The following is a 23,954-nucleotide window of genomic DNA, read 5'->3' as shown; positions in this document are numbered from 1 at the left end:
TCGGTCCAGCTCTAGGACGGGTAGGAGGCCGGCGGCGGCCAAGGTACTGAGAGGGTTTATGGATCAGATGGGTGGAGTAGATCCATGGAGGTTCGTGAGGCCGAGGGCACGCGAGTACTCTTTCTTCTCCCACGTACATAGGGTCTACTCTCGGATAGATTTCTTCGTGGTGAGTAGGGGACTGATTCCGAGAGTGGAGGAGGCCGAGTATTCGGCCATTGCAATCTCCGACCACGCTCCGCATTGGATAGAGTTGGAGATGGGGGAGGTGCGGGACCAACGTCCGTTGTGGCGGTTGGATGTGGGGTTGTCGGCGGAGGAGGAGGTGTGTAGGAGGGTCCGGGCAAGTATTGAGGGGTACCTTGAGGTGAATGATATGGGGGAGGTTCAGGTGGGGATGGTCTGGGAAGCCCTGAAGGCAGTAATTCGTGGGGAGCTGATATCCATCCGGGCACACAGGGAGAGGAGCGAGAGGAGTGAGAGGGATAGATTGGTGGGAAAGATGCTGGAAGTGGACAGGAGGTATGCAGAGGCACCAGAGGAGGGACTGTTGGGGGAGAGGCACAGCCTGCAGGCTAAATTTGATTTGCTGACCACTAGAAAGGCGGAGGCACAGTGGAGGACGGCACAAGGGGCAGTGTACGAACATGGTGAAAAGGCGAGTAGGATGCTGGCTCATCAGCTCCGTAAGCGGGATGCGGCTAAGGAGATTGCTGGAGTGAGAGACAAGAGTGGGAATGTGGTGCGGAAGGGGGTAGAGGTGAATGAAGTCTTCAAGGACTTTTACGGGGAACTGTACCGGTCGGAGCCAACGGGGGAGAGGAGGGGAATGGAGAGGTTCCTTGACAGGCTTTCTTTCCCGAAGGTGCAGGAGGAGAAGGTGGAGGGGCTGGGTGCGCCGATTGAGCTGGAGGAGCTAGTTAAGGGGATCGGGCAGATGCAGTCAGGGAAGGCACCGGGGCCGGATCGGTTCCCGGTGGAATTTTATAAAAAGTTTGTGGACCTAGTGGGCCCCTTGCTGGTGCGGACACTCAACGAAGCGCGGGAAGGGGGGACTTTGCCCCCGACGATGTCACGGGCGCTGATCTCGTTAATTTTAAAGAAGGACCCCCAGCAGTGTGGTTCATACAGGCCCATATCTCTCCTCAACGTGGATGCTAAGGTGCTGGCAAAAATCCTGGCCACCAGGATAGAGGACTGTGTGCCAGGGGTTGTGCACGAGGACCAGACAGGTTTTGTGAAGGGAAGGCAGCTGAACACGAATGTGCGGAGATTGCTGAATGTCATCATGATGCCGGCGATTGAGGGGGAGGCAGAGATAGTGGTGGCGCTGGATACGGAGAAGGCCTTCGATAGAGTGGAGTGGGGGTACCTATGGGAGGTGTTGGGGAGGTTTGGATTTGGTGAAGGGTTAATTAGATGGGTAAGGCTGCTATATGAGGCCCCGATGGCGTGCGTGGCCACGAATAGGAGGAGGTCGGAGTACTTCCTGCTTTACCGAGGGACCAGGCAGGTTTGCCCCCTGTCCCCCTTGTTGTTTGCACTGGCAATCGAGCCGCTGGCGATGGCGTTGAGAGATTCAGAGAGGTGGAGAGGCTTGGTGCGAGGTGGAGAGGAACATATGGTGTCGTTGTATGCCGACGACCTGTTACTGTATGTGGCGGACCCGGTGGGAGGGATGCCGGGAGTGATGGAGTTGCTAGCCGAGTTTGGGACCTTTTCAGGTTATAAATTAAACTTAGGCAAGAGCGAGGTGTTTGTGGTGCATCCTGGAGACCAGGAGGAAGGAATTGGTAGGCTCCCGCTTAGGCGGGCAGGGGAGAGCTTTAGGTACCTGGGGGTGCAGGTGGCCAGGGACTGGGGGACTCTTCACAAGCATAACTTCACCAGACTGGTAGATCAGATGGAGGAGGAGTTCAGGAGGTGGGACATGCTGCCATTATCGTTGGCGGGGAGGGTACAGTCCGTCAAAATGACGGTGCTTCCGAGGTTCTTGTTCCTTTTTCAGTGCCTGCCCATCTTTATCCCCAGGGCCTTCTTTAGGAGAGTGACCAGCAGTATTCTGAGCTTTGTGTGGGCACATGGGACTCCGAGAGTGAGGAGGGTGTTCCTGGAGCGAGGAAGGGATAGAGGCGGGCTGGCGCTGCCCAACCTTCTGGGGTACTATTGGGCAGCCAATGTGTCAATGGTGCGTAAATGGGTGATGGAGGGGGGAGGGGCGGCGTGGAAAAGAATGGAGATGGCGTCATGTAGAGGTACGAGCCTGGGTGCCATGGTAACGGCACCGTTGCCGCTCTCCCCTAAGAGGTTTACCACGAGCCCGGTGGTGGCGGCGACCCTAAGAATCTGGGGACAGTGGAGACGGCATCGGGGGGAAACAGGGGGCTCGATGGAGGCTCCACTGGGTGGCAACCATCGGTTCATCCCGGGGAACACGGATGGGGGATTCAGGGGGTGGCAAAGGGCGGGCATCAGCAAATTGAGGGACCTGTTTATTGGCGGGAGGTTTGCGGGCCTGGGGGAACTGGAAGATAAATTTGGCCTTCCCCAAGGGAACATGTTCAGATACCTGCAGGTAAAGGCGTTTGCTAGGCGACAGGTAGAGGGATTCCCTTTGCTGCCCTCGCAGGGGACGATGGACAGAGTGCTTTCGGGGGTGTGGGTAGGAGAGGGGAAGGTGTCGTGACATCTATAAGGTAATGCAAGAGGTGGAGGAGTCGTCAGTGGAGGAGCTCAAGGCTAAATGGGAGGAGGAACTCGGGGAGCAGATAGAGGACGGGACTTGGGCGGAGGCCTTGGAGAGAGTCAACTCTTCCTCCTCATGTGTGAGGCTTAGTCTCATCCAATTTAAGGTGCTGCACCGGGCCGACATGTCCGGGACTAGGATGAGTAGGTTCTTTGGTAGTGAGGACAGGTGCACCAGATGTTCGGGGAGTCCAGCGAACCACGCCCATATGTTCTGGGCATGCCCAGCACTGGAAGAATTCTGGAAGGGTGTGTTGGGGACGGTGTCGATGGTGGTTGGATCCAGGGTCAAACCAGGGTGGGGACTCGCGATTTTTGGAGTTGCGGTAGAGCCGGGAGTGCAGGAGGCGAAAGAGGCCGGTGTCCTGGCCTTTGCGTCCCTAGTAGCCCGTCGAAGGATTCTGTTACAATGGAAGGATGCAAGGCCCCCAAGCGTGGAGACCTGGATCAGTGACATGGCGGGATTTATAAAATTGGAAAAGGTCAAATTTGCCCTGAGAGGATCAATACAAGGGTTCTATAAACGATGGCAGCCTTTTCTGGACTTCCTGGCTCAGAGATAGGTAACTTGGTCAATAGCAGCAGCAACCCGGGGGGGGGGGGGGGGGGGGGGGGGGCATTATTGTAGTTTTTATTCTGTAACTTTATAGTGTGTTAATTTGCGTTGTTGTTAAAATGCTGGGTTGTTCATGGGGATGGGGCGAATGTGTATGATTGTTAATATTATTGTTATTTTCGGTATTTTACTAAGGTGCGCCAATGTTGTATAAAATCAAAATTTTTCAATAAAAATAAAAAAAAAAAAAAAAGAGCAATGGCGCATGTACACCTCCCCCTTTGGGTTCCTCCTCGGCCTGATGGGAGGCCAGATCTTCAGAAGGCTGGCAGCCCCTGAACATGTGTGCCGACTGCAGACTGGGTCATTGCAGCTCTCATAGAATTTAGAACAAAGAAAATTACAGCACAGGAACAGGCCCTTCGGCCCTCCCAGCCTGCGCCGATCCAGATCCTTTATCTAAACCTGTTGTCTATTTTCCAAGGTCTACTTCTCTCTGTTTCCCACCCGTTCATATATCTGTCCAGATGCATCTTAAATTATGCTATCGTGCCCGCCTCTACCATCTCCGCTGGCAAAGCATTCCAGGCACCCACCACCCTCTGCGTAAAAAACTTTCCACGCACATCTCCCGTAAACGTTTCTCCTCTCACCTTGAAATCGTGACCCCTTGTAATTGACATCCCCACTCTTGGAAAAAGCTTGTTGCTATCCACCCTGTCCATGCCTCTCATAATTTTGTAGACCTCAATCAGGTCTCCCCTCAACCTCCGTCTTTCCAATGAAAACAATCCTAATCTACTCAACCTTTCTTCATAGCTAGCACCCTCCATACCAGGCAACATCCTGGTGAACCTCCTCTGCACCCTCTCTAAAGCACCCACATACTTCTGGTAATGTGGCGACCAGAACTGCACGCAGTATTCCAAATGTGGCCTAACCAAAGTCCGATACACCTGTAACATGACCTGCCGACTCTTGTACTCAATACCACCTTCGATGAAGGCAAGCATGCTGTTTGCCTTCTTGACCACTCTATCGACCTGCGTTGCCACCTTCAGGGCACAATGGACCTGAACTCCCAGATCTCTCTATACATCAATTTTCCCCAGGACTCTTCCATTGACCATATAGTCTGCTCTTGAGTTAGATCTTCCAAAATGCATCACCACACATTTGCCTGGATTGAACTCCTTCTGCCTTTTCTCAGCCCAACTCTCCATTCTATCTATATTTTGCTGTATTCTCTGACAGTCCACCTCGCTATCTGCAACTCCACCAATCTTAGTATCATCTGCAAACTTGCTTAATAGACCACTTATACCTTCGTCCAGATCATTTATGTATATCACAAACAACAGTGGTCCGAGCACGGATCCCTGTGGAACACCACTAGTCACCTTTCTCCATTTTGAGACACTCCCTTCCACCACTACTCTCTGTCTCCTGTTGCCCAGCCAGTTCTTTATCCATCTAGCTCTTGGGTGGGCAAACTACGGCCCGCGGGCCGCATGCGGCCCGCCAAAGGTATTTCTGCGGCCCACCAAGTCATTTAAAAAAAAAGATAAAATTTTTTTTTTTATAAATTTTTTTTAAAGGTTAATGGGTGGGGGGGCTGTTGGGTTACTTACTGGTATAGGGTGGATACGTTGACTTGAGTAGGGTGATCATTGCTTGGCACAACGTCGAGGGCCGAAGGGCCTGTTCTGTGCTGTACTGTTCTATGTTCTATATGAGGCGCCCAGAATCATAATCGGGTGAAGTAATTATTTTACTTAATATACTATGCGGCCCTTTGTGAATTGTGAATTTCTGAATGCGGCCCTTGCACGGAAAAGTTTGCCCACCCCTGATCTAGCTAGTACACCCTGAACCCCATACGACTTCACTTTTTCCATCAACCTGCCATGGGAAACTTTATCAAATTACAGTGCAGAAGGAGGCCATTCAGCCCATCGAGTCTGCACCGGCTCTTGGAAAGAGCATCCTACCCAAGGTCAACACCTCCACCTTATCCCCATAACCCAGTAACCCCACCCAACACTAAGGGCAATTTTGGACACTAAGGGCAATTTAGAATGGCCAATCCACCTAACCTGGACATCTTTGGACTGTGGGAGGAAACCGGAGCACCCGGAGGAAACCCACGCACACACGGGCAGGATGTGCAGACTCCGCACAGACAGTGACCCAAGCCGGAATCGAACCTGGGACCCTGGAGCTGTGAAGCAATTGTGCTATCCACAATGCTACCATGCTGCTGCCTTCTCCGGCATCTGCCTGCCTTGGCTGCCACCAGTAACGTGAGGGCAGCCTCTGTGGGATCCACACAAGCAAACAGGAATTGGAGGAGAGCGACCTACAACCTGTTATGGCTTCAATCCCACGACCCTCAAATCCCACAAGCCCCCCAACCCTTATGATGACTGTGTCGCCTTCTCTCAGATTACCATCCAGTGAGCCAGTAGAGCTGGCAACCGTTACTCTGCATACCGCCCCTAGGCCACATCTGGAGCCCCTAGACCCCAGACCTCTTTCAGGAACATTGGGAGACCATGCAACAAACCCCTGATCCACATGCTTACCCTTTGGTCACGAGAGGATCCAAGTGCTGAGGCCCACCTCTTTAGTGTTTGATTGCTGGCAGCTGCGTCTATGGCGTTGATACTTCTAGCGCTCAGGCAGTGTTTATGTTTCCTTGAGATGCTATCCACTAATAATCCTCTGAGGCATGGCACGTGTACCTTGGAGTAGCCACTTGAGAATATTTTGTTTATTAAACGGTCAACACTCTGCATATCACACTAACCATTAAACAACAAGAAAACGTCACCGTTCCATATTGGTACCAATACAAAGCTATATCAGCACATTTTCACAAAGAAACAAACACGGGATCACCCCTCAACAGGTTCCTCAACAGAAATGGAGGATAAGCCCGAGAATGTGTTATCATGTCCAGAACTTTGTCGTAGAAATAAACTGTCCATCAATGTGTGACTTGTTCCAGGTATCAGTTCCATTCTCCATCCAGAGGCCGCAGCTGTGCAGGCCCTCCCACACGGCCCAATCTCACTAGAACCAAACCCTGACATCGACATATTCAACCGGCGCTGAAGATGCAGTTGAACATCCTTGAATTCCAGCATGTTTAACCTGCGGTGACGTGCCAGTTACATGCAGCACTCACCACACCAGCATCAAAAACCATCAGCAATCTAGGAAAGCAGTCCTTCAACGGCGTAATCAGGTGGCCCATTTGGATTAATGTCGTGCAGCAGGTCCCGCAGCGTCTTCAAACCGGACTGCCTTCCGGACTCATACATCCCCCTGAGCCCAGTGTTCAAGGACCCAGGTATCTGAAAACAATTGTCCTTCTTTCCGGCTACAGAATAGGAAGGACACAGCTACAGCAGCCTCCAGGCTTCTGCAGCCACCAGCAGGAGCAAGCAGCAAACACAACCTGCAAATAGTTTATTGCCGGGATCAAAATACAAAACACAATACGAGGACACGAATCACTTGGCACCCAGAAAACAGCACTCCCCCCTCCCAAAAACACCGGGCCCTCCCCAACCTACGTCAGCGGATAACGAGGACACAAGCTGCACACCAAAGACATAATCGAGACAAAAAAGTAAAAAGAATACAATACCCCCAGCTACCGAGTCAGTGCAGGCGCCCCGCCGCCCTCCGTGGCCCAATAGCAGTCCCACATCGGTAGAAAGGTGCTAAGAAGGGACGCTAACCATCGAAAAAGAACACCGACATAGGGCACAGCAGGAGAGGGAACACCCCACCCCTTCTCCAGCACTGGTAATTAACCGGGCTCTAGGCCATAGAAGCAAGAGGGGGATGTAGCAGACAAGCACACGGCTGCCAGGTAGAAGAGCAATACACTCGCAACAGTGCAAAAATTACTCAAGATATCCCCCCCCACCCCTACAGGGGACTTGCGTCAGTGGAAAGCCACTTGCTAAGCCAACCACCGAAGGTCTCACCGACCTGCAGCATTGTGGAGAAAGGAGAGAGCAAAAACCATTTTCTCCTCCCCAGCACTGGCAGCATCTTCCAGCGACTCCCAGACCACAGAGGCACAAGGGTCTGGCAACTGGCAAAAAGATAATCCTCAGTTAGATGGTATCCATCATACAATCCCTACACCCCCCCCTCAACAAACATAAAAGGAAACCATGGAACACCAGCGACCCGCATGGCTCCCATAACGGGAGCAGCAGATGGCTTCTGAACATAGAAAGTCACCAGTAGTCCATGGAGGTGTCCTGGCGCAAACTCTGGGCTACGTAGTTGAGCCGGACCTCTGCCGCTCCTCTCCTGCAGCATCAGTACCTGATCTTCCATCACTGCACAGTCCGAGGGCCAGACCACAGGAACACGTGGGCATTAACAGGTGACCCACAAGCCCAGAGCAGAACACACAATCAACATACAAAACAGGCCTTTAAAAACATCCACAGACTTTAAGCAAGCCCTCCTGCATCCTCCCCTTGCTGCAGGAGGGCTCCAGGCAACGATCTTCTTTCTTCCTTCGTTCCATCCAGAAAGCAGCAAGTAAGCCCAAGGGGAAGAGGCAGCAGAAAAGGCAGCAACAAACAGCAAACACAACTGCAGTGGGGAAGTAGTCTCACAACTAACAAAGCTGTGATGCTGGACACTGGTCACAGTCAAAGGGAAAGAAATTGAATTTCAGCATTGAAAGCACAGCAAGGCTCTGTCCTGGAAGTGTTGGTGGGACACACAGGCTGCAGCTTTCCTGTTATGGGTCTCCACAATATTTAAAATGGCTTGAAGATCTCACAGATGTAAAGCTCCTCACTCCCACCTCCCGGCCCAGGAACCATCCCCGACCTGGAAAACTTCAGCCCCCTGACCAAGCCCAATCCCCCTGAGGGATCCTACCCCCCCCAACCTCGGTGCCCATGAGCTGCATGCAGGAAAATGGAAATGGCTCCTTGCCTCCTTATGTCCCCTCAGCAGCCATTGCGCCAACTTCACGTTTTTAAAAAGGTATACTAAACAAAACCCGCAATTTCTCACTATCAGTCGGGTAATTCCTGGGAGGCTGCTGCATTCGACTTCAATCTCGTTAATGAGGGGCAATGATATTCTTGCCATCTTTAGTGAGATCTGGAACTCGTCAGTGGCAGCGGGCCAGGTGATTTGCAAACTGGTTAGTGGCCGGCACAAATGTTGATTCTGGCCTTTCCCAATAGTTACCCAGTGCATTGCAGAGTCAATTTGTAAGGTCTGTCTTAGTTGTATCTTCCATTAATGTTAATTCATGTTTAAGTCACATTAATTCTGGATGTTAGAGAACAAGATGTTTGCCTTGTTGACGCCTGTATAGTAAGCAAAAACATATTAAAAGAAAAACATGTTATGTTTTAACCACCGTAAGCATTGGCTTTATTCTTTTGGTAATGGCATTTTATATTTCATCTTTGCTTAAAAAGATGGTTACTGGTCTCTACTGAAGACGTAAGAAGATGCTCCCAAGGTGCTGTTAGGCAAGGTAAGGAATGCCAGGATTTTGAAATGATGAAGGAACATGATATATGTACAAGTCAGGATGGGGTATGACTAAGATGAGAAAGTGGAGATGCTGGCATTCCAATGCACCTTCTGTCCATATTCTTCTTGCCCCAGTGGCAATTTTAAAAATTTAAATGAATGAGATGCATTGGGGCAATGATATCACTGCAGTTCTCCCACACATATAGCATTTTTTATTAAATAAAATGCAACGTGTTCTTTTATTTGGATCAATCACATAAAATTATATCCCTTTTGTTGAACTCACTTAAATTTTAGCATAGCAGAAGTGCTGGGCATGTTTTTGCTAAGCTTGCTGAGAAGCTAACCTGCATGTACTGTTAAACAGTGATTGTTTACAAAGGCTTTGATGCCATCTAGTGACTTTATTCGGTATTGCTTAATTGGTACACTGTCTTTTTTCAATTTAACTTGAATTTAGACAGCACTTGAAAAACATTCCTGAGGGCTTCACAGAAGCACAACCAGCCAGCAATATTACAACGAACCTCTGAAGACTGGATCAAAGGTGTAGGCCATTCATCTCATTGTGTTGGCTCTTTAAGACAGCTATCCAATATATCTCAATCTACTTTACTTTCATCATAGTACAGTGATTTTGTTGATTTTTCACGTATATATCCAATTCCCATTTGAAAGCTGCTGCTGCTTTGATTAAATCACAGTTTCAGGCAGTACTTTGCAGAGCTGGGTTTTAAGGGAGATATTAAAGGACGAGAGGGGGGTGGTAAAGTTTAAGCTGGAATTTTTATTGTATAGTGGTGAGGCCGGTAAAGGCACGTCTGCCAATGTTGGGGTAAAATGAGGATCAGGATAGGAACATAGGAATTAGGAGAAGTAGGCAGTTCGGCCCTTCAAGCCTGCTCCATCATTCAATCAGACCATGGCTGATCTCTTCTTGGTCTCAAATCCACCTCCCTGCCTGTTCCCCATATCCCTTTAACACATTTTAAAAAGTCAGAAATACATCTATTTCCTTCTTAAAATCATTTAATGATTCAGACTCCACTGCACAATGGGGCAGAGTTCCCCAAATTCACCAGCCTCTGCGAGAAGTAGCCCCTCCTCATCTCAGCTTGATGCATAAGAGGTTAGAATTGGAGGAAGACTAAGCTACAGGAAGTTGGAAATAATAACAATAAATTTACAGTGCCAAAGCCAGAAATCTATATTCAACAGGTGATGCACCATCGATAAAAAAAGTGCAGGTTAGCAGCTTGGGCAGAGAACACTTGTCAGAACTAAAAACCTCTGGAGGATCAACCAAGGCAAAGTTGGGAGTAGGGTAAGTAAGAGGTCAAGGTTATCACTGAATCCTTTGGTTGCCTGTTTTCCGAGCTAGACTATTCACTTGCATTATGTATCCGTTTTGGCTACTTCTATAAAGAAGCTCATCAGTCTACCTTTGAGTGGCGATGATCAGTCTCTACCGAGCCACAAAGCTGTTCCAATTGACCCCTCCTGAAAAGTTGAACAAATCAATTTACCAACCCCTATCCTCATTGGACATCATAATGATGTGTATCAGACTCCTGGTCCTAGTTATTTCCCAATCCAGGCAACATGATCATTCCATGGCTGTAATCTTCCAAGGGTGCCACCACTTTGATTCCCCATGTTGCCAGGAATATTATGATTATTAAACTGTGCTTAAAATGGACCTGGAAGCAGTCCCACGAGGAAAATTTGTAATTTCTTTAAAATGACTGCGTCAACTTAAATTACGTTTTGCATCAATTGTAAAGGGGCCAATTGTATTTTCTTGAATAGTAAGAAATGCTGTTCCATGCAACCTGGAAGCAGTACCAATAAAACAGAAGGTTTTTTTCGGCATGATGTAGTTGTTGTTCAATCCTAACTACCCTTGGGGTGGTGGTGATGAGCCACCCCCTTGAACTGTTGCAGTCCATCTGGTGTAGGTACACCCCCAATCCTGTTAAGAAGGGAGTTCCAGGATTTTGACCCAGCCACAGTGAAGGATCAGCAATACATTTCCAAGTCAGGATATTGTGTGGCTTGGAGGTGGTAATGTTCGCATGCATCTGTTGCCCTTGTCCTTCCAGGTGAAGGAGTTTGTGTGTTTGTAAAGTGCTGTTGAAGTAGCACTACATCCTACATTTTGGAGCTAAGTTAGAAAGACAGAGATTGCATGCCGTGACGTCTCAGCTCCAAGGTCCCAGGTTCGATTCCTGGCTTGGGTCACTGTCTGTGCGGAGTCTGCATGTTCTCCCTGTGCGTGGGTTTCCTCTGGGTGCTCCGGTTTCCTCCCACAGTCCAAAGATGTGCAGGTTAGGTGGATTGGCTATGCTAAATTGCCCTTTGTGTCCAAAAAAGGTGAGATGGGGTTACGGGGATAGGGTGGAGGCATGGTTATAGGGTGGAGTAGTAGGCTTGGGTAGGGTGCTCTTTCCAAGGGCCGGTGCAGACTCGATGAGCCGAATGGCCTCCTTCTGCACTGTAAATTCTATGATCTCGGTGCACAGAGTGTTACGATTCTTTGCAATCTGGTGAGATAGTCTTTACTGATTTACTATTCCATGTGTATTTTACACGTTAATTCATGTTTAACTCACCTGGATTCTGATTTGCGTTAAAGGAACAGATACAAATAGTGAAATCTTGTTAGTAATTTATTCATTTGGGGGTCATTTGGTAAATTTGGTTATTTCTGTTTAAGGTTCCCAAACGGGACCACAACAATGCAAGATGTGACTGTTTTGCCGCACTTGACTCATGAAGCAGTCATCTCGTCCATTTACTGGATCCGAATCTGAATTACTGGGGGATTTCCAATTTATATTTCACCGTGTAAGATCAGTAAGGGTGCATGGTGAGTGAGGGAGGAAACTTTGGCCTGAGTGAGACAGAGTCCGATATTTGGGAATTTGGTTCAAAGTGGGAATTCAGTGAATGTGGGAAAAATGTGCTTTAGGTAAGGATTTACTGCAAGAAGTAAAGAGTGCTGAGTGGGGAGTTTGGTGGAGGGTGGGGAGGAGGTGCTTTTTACCTCTATGGTTTAGGGGCTGGTTTAGCACAGGGCTAAATAGCTGGCTTTTAAAGCAGACCAAAGGAGGCCAGCAGCGTGGATTCAATTCCTGTACCAGCCTCTCCGAACAGGGGCCGGAATGTGGCGACTAGGGGCTTTTCACAGTAACTTCATTTGAAGTCTACTTAAATCGCAATAAGTGATTTTCATTTCATTTCATTTTCAAGTACTTCCAAGTTCCTGTAGCTTGTTGAGCTATTTCCACTTTGGTGCAGCAGAAGAAGCAGGTAAATCACTAACCGGTATTATCAGAAACTATGTTTCACCATATTGTATGATAATACTGTTTTATCAGCATTGTAAAGTTTACGGAGATGCCAAAACCTTTTGGGAGTTGTCGGCTATATTAATTATAAATTCATTAATTATTACTAAATTAACTCATCTTGGAGATTGCAGGGAAGATGGTGTGCTGCAACTGCATTATGTGGGATCCAGAGCAAACACCTCTGTATTAGGTATTTTTGGCTCAAAGCTATTGTGCTGGAGGCCAAGCAGCAAACAATGTGGCACATCAGGGAGGTGGAAAGGGACATTTCGTTTCTAGGGCAGTCACAACTCTTAGGATAGGGCTTCTGATTTGGTCAATGGTCATAGACAGGAGGGTACAACTGCAAGTTAGACAGGAGAGAGCTGGAGCGCAGGAGCCTCGGCCTTTGCAATTGTCCAACAGGTTTGAAGTATTTTCAGCTTGTCTGGATGAGAGTGGGGGCTGCAGGGTGGATCAGCTAACTGGCTAATGCACTGTGGTAGAGGAAGTCATCCAAAACAGGGGGAGCAACAAGGAATATTGTGGTACAAGGAAATAGTATAGTCAGACGGATTGTCACCATTCTCTGCAGCAAAGGGCACAAGTCCAGACAGCTGTGTTACCTGCCGATGCCAGGGCTCGGGACATCTGCCTGGGGCTGGAGAGGAACTTGCAGCGGGATGGGGAGGACTCAATTGCCATGGCCCATGGTAGGTACCAATGACATAGAAAGGACAAAGAAGGAGGTTCTGCATAGTCAGTATGAGGGGCTTGGCACCAAATTAAGAAGCAGAACCTCAAAGGTCATAATCTCTGGATTAGTACCTAAAGTACGTCCAAATTGGCACAGGAAAAATCAGATTAGGGAAATGAATGCGTGGTTCAAAGACTGGTGTGGGAGAAATGGGTTTCAGTTCATGAGGCACTGGTACCAGTGCTGGGGAAAGTTGGATCTTTACCATTACCATTGGGATGGTCTATACCCAAACCATGCTGGGCCAGTGTTCTTGCGAGCTGCATAAGGGCTGACATTTGGAAAGAGGAGGTAAATCAAAGACTAGAGGAAAGGCAAAAGGGAAAGGTATTATTACAGGAAATGAAAAACAAGCCATGACAGGAAGGGATAGAGAGTACAAATCTAAAAGTGAATCAACATATGAGACTGGAGGTAAAAGGATAAACGCAAGGGATTTGTACCTGAATGCACAAAGCATTCAAAAGAAAACAGATAAAATGAAAGCATACATAGCAATAAATACGATTTGGTAGCTATAATGGAGACATGGCTGTAGGAGGACTGATTGGGACCTGAATATTGAAGGATTTTTAAGGAAGGACAGGAAGCGAGGAAAAGGTGGAGGGGTGGCTCTGTTCGGTAATTAGCAAAACAGAGTGGGGTGTCCCAAATTCAGGAAACCAGGATGTGGAAATTGTTTTGGTACAACTGAGAAATGGCAAAGGGAGTAATGTAACTAATAGTAACCGCATGGTAGGATGGAGCATAAAGGAAGAAATAATGTGAGCTCATCAGAAAGACATGGTGATAATCATGGGAACTTTTAATCTGTATGTGGACTGGAAAAGTCAGATGGGCAGAAGTAGCCCAGGTGAGGAGTACATAGAATGCTTTTGGGATAGATTAACACATTCTAGAGCCAACCAGGCATCAGGTTATACCACAGCTGGTATTGTGTACACTGTGCTGGATTAACTAGAAAGGTTAAAGATCGTATCAAACTTAAAGAAAAAGCATATAATTTTGCAAAGATGATGGAAGGTCAGTAGATTGGACAGAATATAAGGAATAGCAAATGATGACTAAAGGATTAATGCACAAGTAAAAATTAGAGCATGCGAGTAGGCAGTAATCTAGAAAGATAGTAAGAGTTTCTATCAATATCTTAAAAGGAAACTTAAAATGAGCATTGGCCCCATAGAAAGTGAGTTTGGAAAATTGGTATTGGAAAACAAGGAGATGGCAGATAAATTTAACAGATATTTTCAATCAGTCTTCACTAGAGGATACAAATAACATCCCAGAAGCAGCTACAGATCAGGAAATGGAAAGGAAGGAGTAGTTCAGGAAAATTACAATCACCAGAGAAATGGTACTGAGTAAATAGTTGGAGCAGCAGGCTGAAAGGTGCATGGGTTCTGATGGACATCATTCTAGGGTCTTAAAAGAAATGGCTAGTGAGATAGTTGATGCATTGATTAGAATTTTCCAAAACCTACTCAATTTGGGGAAGGTCCCCATTGATTGAAAGATAGCAAATATTCAAAAAGGGAGACATAAAGCAGGAAACTACAGGCGAGTTAGCCTAACATCTGTTGAGAGGAAATGTTAGAAGCTATTATTAAAAAAGTTATAGCAGGGCATTTGGATAAGTTCAAAGTAACCAGACAGAGTCAACATGGTTTTGTGGAAGGGACATCATGTTTAGCCAACTCGTTGGAGTTCTTTGAGGAAGTAACATGCTGTGAATAAAGGGGAACTGGTGGATGTACTGTATTTAGACTTCCAGAAAATGAAATGAAAATCGCTTATTGTCACGAGTAGGCTTCAAATGAAGTTACTGCGAAAAGCCCCTAGTTGCCACATTCCGGCGCCTGTTCGGGGAGGCTGGTACGGGAATTGGACCGTGCTGCTGGCCTGCCTGGGTCTGCTTTCAAAGCCAGTGATTTAGCCCAGTGCTAAACCAGCCCCTGGCATCTGATAAAGTGCCACATCAAAGGATATTGCAGAAAATAAAAATCATGGTATGGGGTGACATATTTCTAAGGCAGAGGTGAATAGATTCTTGATTTGCAAGGGGTGATAGGTTATTGGGGTAGGCAGGATGCAGATTTGAGGTTACTAACAGATCAGCCACAATCTTATTAAATGGCGGTGCAGGCTCGAGTGACTGAATGACGTACTCCCCTGAATGTTCGTATCCATCTTGACATTTTAATGCCAAGACAAATGGAAAACATGTGCAACTATTTCTTGATTTTTTGCTTTAGTGCAGCAACAAGGAAAAGCTCATTATATTTTCGATTCTAAACAGAAGATACATTTACATCATTATCACCAAGAGGTCCAAGCTGGCGTTAGCCTCAACTGGTTCTTGTCTTTTATTTTTCTACAGTGAAGTGACAAGCTACAAATTACAGGGTCAGAAACAACATGCTGTATCTTAAATTAGAATCCATCCTTTGAACACAACCAGGCTTGCAAGAAAAACACAAAACCTCTCAGTTCAATATAAACAAATGCAGTGATTAAATATTGCTTGGCTTTACAAGATATTTACACAGGTGTGTACAGTAAATTAAGGTAGACTCTCACTTTTCAATTACATCAGCAAATCAGTTCGAGTACAATATAAAATGTACCTTTCGATTGCAGATAGAACATCTATAGAAATAAGGGGATTCTGTACTTCTAAAAATATATACATTTATTTATAGCAGAAGAAAAAGAACTTTCGACTTCGGTACTTGCTGCAGGGATAGTTCCTGAAAGGATAAGATACTGTTGATGGTTACTGCAGAGTATCTACAAAGGCATCAAATTCTTCCATATTCTTTTCATAGATTGCTAGCTTCTCAGGCAAGGAATCCTGGGCAAAGAGATAAAACGAATAAAAAAAATTGCTCCCCATTTTTGAAGTTTAGCAAAATTGGTTGGTTTACATTCCTACAAACAGTTAAATTGGGAAAACATTCAACTCCAATACAGAAAGTGTGAGATTTTCACAGTAACTTCACTGCAGTGTTAATGTAAGCCTACTTGTGATAATAATAAAGATTATTATTGAGCTCCACAACTCAATTTCAACATATAAGCTAGGCTAACATTTCAGTGCTCAAATCATTGTTCTTCAGATTATGTTGTACTAAGATCTAATTTGCTTGTCCCTACGATTCAGCTGAATGTTAAAACTTCCATGGCACTTTTGAAGCCCCATCTTATCAATGTTTCCTTGCAGCTTCCTTTGCTCCATGACATTTCCTAATTAACCATATTTCAACATCTCAACGGCTGTTTTATTTCCACAGATATTCCTGTATTTTTAACTGAACAAAAATGGCTTTCTACATTAAAAGGAAATCATGCTCTCAAATATCAAGATAAATGCTGAACAACTTTCTCGTGTTTCTTCTGGAAAATGTACCTTCAAATAGTCAGTCACAATTCAAGAATTCTGCATATCATCCTCTTTGTCCGCCTATCTGATTCACTCTCTTTAATACTCCTCTCCGAAAAATATTGACACTTACTTTGATGCAGTTTCACAAACATGGGCAGATGGCTCATATCAACTTAGCTATCCATTTCTTACGCAAGCTCAGGCACAAGCATCAACAAACTGGAGGGTTGCCCCTATCCTCACAAATTGGCACATATACAGCAAAAGTGGCTCTTTTTTCCTTTCACAGATCCTTTTCAAAGAACCTCGCTGAACCACCTCAGTTCAGTTACATTTTCCAATCTCCTACTAACAGAAATTAATTTATCATCTCAGACAGGCTATTACATTTAATCCCACATCCAAGAAGCTCAGCACATTAAGTACCTGCTTCTCCTTAGGGTCAAGTTCCAGATATGCCAGTCACTTACATCAACTAATAGCAGTAAATGGCCATGTTTGACTTGGCTTTAATTCAAAAATGTGCCTAATGATAGTGAGCCCAATAACTTTATGTAGGGAAAGTGGCGCAAGGGTGGTGGAGGGAAGCGGAGGAGACAGGCAGAAAAATTATGTAATCTCCAAGTGCATCTCCTCCAAAGTGACACTTCACTGCCTGAACAATTATGCTGCCCTATATTAGGCGAACTGTGCGGAGGTGGAGGAAGTAGAAAGCAAAATTAGAAAGTTAAAGTAACATTGTAACTTGGAACACATTCATTCCACGCCAAGTAATTTGAAACACTTGACTCTAATTGTGTCCCGAAGAAGAGTCATATTAGACTGAAAGTGTTAACTATTTCTCTCTGTGGAGATGCTGCCTGATCTGCTGTTTTTTTCCAGCACTTTGTTTTTATTTTATGACTTTACAAAAGAACAGGCTAATGTAAAACACTGCATCATTAAAATGCTGTTAGTTTTACATCCTAGGGCAGGTCAGTCATTTTGGTTCTATGTTATAGTTCAACAAGCTACAGGAACTTGGGAGTACTTGAAAATGAAATTAAATGAAATGAAAATCGCTTATTGTCACAAGTAGGCTTCAAATGAAGTTACTGTGAAAAGCCCTAGTCGCCACATTCCGGCGCCTGTTCGGGGAGGCTGGTACGGGAATTGAACTGTGCTGCTGGCCTGCCGTGGTCTGCTTTAAAAGCCAGCTATTTAGCCCTGTGCTAAACCAGCCCCTTGCTATCTACACTCCAATCGGTGAGAGAATTTTAATTACAGATATGATACAATGAGGAGGGGTGAGCACATATCTACAGCTCATCAAACTACAGCAACCAAAATGGCAATTAGCCAAACTAATTTATGATTTTGGTCTTGTTCTTCAGATTTTGCACAATATATGCAAATGATTTGTATATTCATACCTTAACATCTTAACAGAAGCCCGTAAGTATGTTCTTACCAGATCCTCCGCCATTGACTGAGCACTGATGTCTATGGAGAGGCTGCTCAATTGAGGAGGATTCTGAAACTCCCTATAAAAGGTGCCCAGGTCCATAGGTAGAAAATCATCCTTGGAAAAGGCTGGCTTCTAAACCACAGATGGAAAGAGAAAAATGCTGCATTTAGCTTGATAATATATTTAAGCAAATTAAATGTAAAAGGATATGGACATAAACTGGCTACTTGACTTCGTCTGAGAAGACAGCATCAGCAGACATAGGTGTTAAATGAGAAATTATTGGTAATTCACAGCAGGTTGTTATGCTTTTGATAGAGATATACAGATTAACTTTTAAGGTGCACTGTTTGATTACAGCAGATGGGATGGAGAGTGATATAAATGCAGGTCAAAATATTCGAAACAGGAACACCAATGCTGCATCATTTTATATTTTAAATGTAAAGTATTTACACAAACTGATGTTAATCAGTGATGGTCTGGGGGTGGTGTTTCATAGAATCATAGAATTTACAGTGCAGAAGGAGGCTATTCGGCCCTTCGTGTCTGCATCGGCCCTTGGAAAGAGCACCCAACTTAAGCTCACACCTCCACCCTATCCTCATAACCTAGTAATCCCACCTAACCCGTTGGACACTAAGGGGCAATTTAGCATGGCCAATCCACCTAACCTGCACACCTTTGGATTGTGGGAGGAAAGCGGAGCACCCAGAGGAATCCCACACAGACACGGGGAGATAGTGCAAACTCTACACAGTTACCAGAGGCCAGAATTGAACCCGGGACCCTGGAGCTGTGAGGCAGCAGTGCTAACCGCTGTGCCACCTTACCGCCCATGTGTTTATTTGTCTTGCTTTTCTGAGGTAGCTAATAAATAATGCTAAATGCAGAAAGTGTCTACTTCTCTAATAGGCTATCTGTTTTGATGATGATAGAAGGTAGATGAAATAATTTTGAGGACTAAAAAAAGCTTGGTAATATAGTGGCAGACGGAACCCAATGTCAATAAATGTGACCTTTTGGTTAAAAAATAACAATAATAATAAGTTTCACCAAGGGAATGGTAGGTGCTATGGAAGAGTCGAGATTTGAGTTTAGTTTCATAAAACATTAAAAGCAGCATCTCAAGTGAATAAACCAATGAGAAAAAATACATATTAAGTTTTATGGTAGGAGTTATAGAACATAACACTAAGAGGTAGTGGTGAATCTCTATAAACCTTTACTATATTATTTGTAGTTTTCGACTCCAAATTACAGAAATGACATTAAAACAATAGAAAGGGTACAGCACAAATTTGCTCGGCTATGGCCTGGAAAAAGAAAACACAAATACAAGAAGGCTTGAAAAATTGGTTGTGTTTAAGCAGAACAGAGGATCTTTAAGGGTACATCAACAAAGGGGTGAAAGATTATGAAGAGGTGGGAAAATAAATACAAAGAAACTCATCCAATATTTAAGATTAAGAAATATAGATATGGATTACGATATAGAATATTTATGATTTAAAAGAAACTTTTTGCCCCCCACATAGTGGGTTATCTGGTTTTGGAATACATTGCTGGAGCCTTTGACCGAAGCGGAGACACTTGCACCCCTGTGATTGGAACGCTGACCATGATCTGCTCTTTCCTCCACCGCACAACACACTTACCTGCTTTCGGCCCAGCCTTATACTGCAGGACTTTCTGCCTGCAAAGTGGTCAACCTGACCATCAGTTTGACTGTGGATGGAAACTTACAGAAATAAATCTAATAGCATCCTGTAATTTTCAAACTGCAGGACGCTCAAGAAACCCTGACTACTGGGTTTCCTTCACCAAACAACACCCCACTCCCTCACTCCTGCCGAGCTAATATTCAGTTCAATGTTACACAAACTGTTCCAACAGCATCCTTTAAATCAAATACTATGCTGCTGGTCTCTGACTGTATCTTTCTGTTTTAGTATCTATCTCAATTGGATTATACATGTTAGTCTAGATGTAGTTAGTCTGACAGAGTGGTACTTATTTTTGCAGAGTGGACAAGGAAGATATCCCATAATAAAAGGGAAGGCAAAATACTGTGGACGCTGGAGATCTGAAACAAAAACAGAACAAAACAAACAGTGCAGAGTTCCAATGAAGAGTCATACTGGACTTGAGACGTTGACTCTGTTCCTCTCTCACAGGTGCTGCCAGAACTGCTGCGTTTTTTCATTACTTTCTATTTTTGATTCATGATAAAAAGGTACTGGTTAAGTCTGTGGAACACTCACTGCTTGCCCAAAGGTTCAAGCTTCAGCTCACAAGGGGCTCACCCTGCTTATAAAAACTTCCTGTGCTGTGTTTTGTGTTGCTAAAAGGCAGCCTACCTTCTGCTCAAAACAGTAACTTGCTTTTTCTCTTCCAGTATTTGGGGTTCCTTGTCAGATTTTCTGCCTCACCGTTTGGTGTTAAAGGTTTAAAATGAATCAACTTTGGGGAAGACTTGAATTTCTTTCCCCTCTTTGAGCAGAAGAAATGTGACAAAGACTCCAAGGAATATCAAGAAAGAAAGACTTGTTGTTTATGTAATGCCTTTCATGACCTCCAAATGCTTTACCAATGAAGTACTTTCTGAAGGGTCGTCACTGGTGTAATGTATAAAATGAGGTAGCAAATTTGTGCACAGCAAGCTCCCACAGACAATAATGTGAGAATGACCAAATAATCTATTTGTGTTTATTGAGGATTAAATATTGGAGCCAGGCATGACTACCCTGCTTTTCTTCGAAATGCCATGGGATCTTTTGTTGCCACGTGAGAGCAGACAAGGCCTCAGTTTCACTTCTCATCTGAAAGACAGCACCTCAGATAGTGTAGTATTTCCTCATATACTGCATTGGAGTGTTCACCTAGATTTTGTGCTCAAGTTTCTACAGTGACACTTAAACACCCAACCTTCTGACACAGAGTGGGAAATCTATCAACCGAGCTATAGCTGGCACTATCAGCTCAAAGAAAAGAGTTCATAAATATTTTGCTGGAAATTGGGATAGTTATAGACTAATATGATCAAAAGCTCCTATGCTTCTGGGGCAGTGGGAGGGGCTTGCGGCCTTTAGCTGAATCTTAGTCAACCTCCTCAAGCTACAAATGGAGGTGCACGCCGAGGACCTGGGTTCGATCTCACTTTCTCTCAAAACTGCTCCTTGTTGCATGCTCCCCATTCTCCAACCATCCACATCTTCTAGGCCAGTTTAAACCTGTCCACACAGGCTTGGCCAGCCGCAGCCCCTCCACATACCTTGCTCTTGTTCACCAGAGCCCCCTCCCCCCACATACTTCACACAAAAGCCAAAAGATAAACTCCTCCCACATCCAACCCGTCTAAACTACCAAACATGTTAAACACCAAATAAAAGGGAAAAAAGCCCAAACACATTATCCCACTGTCCCCAAACTATCCCCTCACAACCATAGTATCAGAAATCAAAGTTCAAACTCAGTTCAGTCACAGTTCTTCAGCCCACACAAACGTCTCCGCCTCCTCCGCTGTCTCAAAGAAACGGTCCTTTGAGTTAGATGTAACTCTCAGCTTCGATGGGTCGACCACCCCAAATCGCACATCACTCTTGCAAAGCGCTGCCTTTGCCCTGTTAAAGGCTGCCCGCCTTCCTGCCAGCTCCACCGTGACGTCTTGGTATATGTGAATACCACTGCCATCCACCTAACCTCCCAATTCTGCTTGGCCCATCTCAAGACCTTCTCCTTCATCTGCTTGCTGTGAAAACAGACTATCACAGCTGTAGGTGAATCATTCACCCTTGGATTCGGACGGAGTGTCCGATGAGCCCTATCCAGCTCAAAGAGGAAGGTGTTCTCCTCCCCAAATAATTTGACGAACATCCCCAAAAAGTGCTTCATCAGCCTCGAGCCCACGAACCCCTCAGGCAACACCACAATCTGAAGATTCTGCCGCCATGACTTGTTCTCCAGTTCCTCCACTTTGGCCCTCAGCCCTTTATTACTTTTCTCCACCTTCAGCAGCTCCTCTCCGAGACGAGCTGGTTGCTGTGCCACGACAATGCCTCCTCCACCTCCTTCAGCACCTTACCAGGCTCCTGCCCTGTCTCTGATGTCTTTCGATTAGTCTCCCTTATCAGAGCCAGCGTATCTTCCACCAATCGTTTGAGTATAACCCCATCATCTGCATAAATGACTGATCCAGAAGGTGAGATCGCAGGGGTTTGGAGATAGAGTACTGGGTTGATTTGAGGATTGGCTGACTGACAGAAAGCAGGGGGTCGGGATAAATGGGTCCTTCTCTGGCTGCTGAGCTGTAACGAGCGGGGTGCCGCAGAGGTCAGTCCTCGGACCTCAACTGTTTCCAATCTATATAAAGGATCGGCAAATTTCCGGTGAGGGTGATGTGTTGAGTGGACGCGCATCAGATGGCTCTCCTCCAGACCGGAACTAAATATGTACTTTTAGATGAATTTTCCCCAAAAATTCAAAGGTAACTGAACACCTCAATAGTGAGAAGATCAACGCCAAAAAAACCAGCCAGGGAGTTTGATGGGTCAAAGGGGTGGAAAAGGCCACGAGCAGCAGGCGGATGACTCGGTGGACCCACAATGTGAGGGGGCCCGCCCATCCAAGAGAGAAGGAGACCGATGACCAGAGCATCAGTCTCCCTGCCACCACCTGGAGACGGATGGAAGACTTTCCTCATAAAGGAGCTGAGCGCCAGGAAACTGACGATCGGGATTGAAATCCAGATGGAGGTCAAGGTGGCGGTGACAGAGGCGATGGTCACCATACAAAAAACGATCAATGGGTTGGGGATAAGGTGGAAGCACAGGAAAGAACTAGAGAACCACGACCTAGAGAAAACCTCGATGGAAGCAGAAGTTAAAAGGTTGGTGGCAGCCCAAAGGAACATAAAGGGGAAAGGCAAGGACCAAGAAAACCGGTCCCGATTGATGTGTTATGTACTCTGGGATAACACAGGTTGCAACTTGATGCAGCTTTGACCAAAAGATACTCCAGACTTTGAAGTAAGTTCAATGTGATTATTGAACCATTAGCATAGTTCTCTATGAGTTCGACTCTCCTGCTAAGCTTGCTATAGTAACTCAGTTTAACTAACCAGTCTGCTCAAAGCCACGTGGTGGGTGTGATGCTTCTGACCTGCCCCTGTCCTTCTCTCTAAGTGTCGTCTGTGGAAAGAGACAGAGCATGTGTACCCTGTCCTTTTATATGGGTTGCCCCCTTGTGGTAGTGTCACCTCTGGGTGTCTTGACTGCCCATTAGTCGTGTTCTATTCTATGTGTTCATTAGCTGTATGTCTGCATGTCATGACATCTCCGGTGCTCCCTCTATTGTTTACTTAGTTATAGTGTATTTACATTAACCCCTTGTGTATTTATAGTGATGCATATCACCACACCAATGACAGAACATTTGGATCATGGGTCTGCCAGAAGGTAATGAGGGCAAAGACTCGACTGGCTACTTCGCCCTAATGCTTGGCAACCTAGTCGGTAGAGACAGCTTCCCCAAACCCCCAGAGTGCGACAGAGTACACCGGTCACTCAGGCCGAAACCCAAGGCGGGGGAAACAGCCAAGGGCGGTCATCGCTAAGCTGCCCCGATACCAGGATCATGAAAGGATCCAGAGGTGGCCGAGACAGACTAAGGTGATTATCTGTGAAGGGCACAAAATCCGAATTTATCAAGACATTGAGGCAGACCTGGCAAAATGCAGGGCCGAGTTTAATCAAGCAAAATTGCCCCTGTAGAAGAACGAGGTGTGATTCGGTTTGCTGTTCCCAGCCAGGGCTCTGGATCACGTACCAGGTCAAAGAGCACTATTTTAACAACGCGGCGGCGGCAATCAAATTCGTACAGACCAACTGCTTGGACAAGGGGCAGGCAAGGCAGTAATGAAGGCGGGTGAGAGGAGGATTGCTAAAAAGATAGAGACTTATTGGATATTCGATATGTTTGTGCGGGACTCTGCTGCCTCGCACTGATCAAAAAGACCTGTCACAAGGGTGAGTACAGGAGAATGCAGGTGAGGGTGAGGAACAGGTGGAGAAAGCGGGCAGTCAGAGGCGTAAAATACGTGGGCGGAGCTGGCAGCACCAATAGGAGCGGGAGAGATCATGGACAGCATTAGCTCCCTGCAGGCAGCGGACTTCTATAAAAGATTCGCACAAGTCCATGCC

At 45.9% G+C, this 23,954-nt stretch overlaps 1 protein-coding gene across 1 annotated transcript in view; it reads right to left on the bottom strand.

Annotated features, from left to right (window-relative positions):
* Positions 1-15,229: 15,229 nt before the first annotated feature.
* The window catches only part of atg13 (ATG13 autophagy related 13 homolog (S. cerevisiae)), a 207,915-nt gene continuing 199,190 nt past the window's right edge, over positions 15,230-23,954 (bottom strand). Inside the window, 2 exon segments of the mRNA XM_038807451.1 lie at positions 15,230-15,776; positions 17,758-17,886. Of these exon segments, the coding sequence (XP_038663379.1) occupies positions 15,699-15,776; positions 17,758-17,886 (207 nt within the window). The 3' untranslated portion in view covers positions 15,230-15,698.

This window comes from Scyliorhinus canicula, chromosome 9, assembly GCF_902713615.1.
Source record: "Scyliorhinus canicula chromosome 9, sScyCan1.1, whole genome shotgun sequence".
NCBI classification, from domain to species: Eukaryota; Metazoa; Chordata; class Chondrichthyes; order Carcharhiniformes; family Scyliorhinidae; genus Scyliorhinus; species Scyliorhinus canicula.
This window is presented reverse-complemented; position numbering and strand designations above follow the sequence as displayed.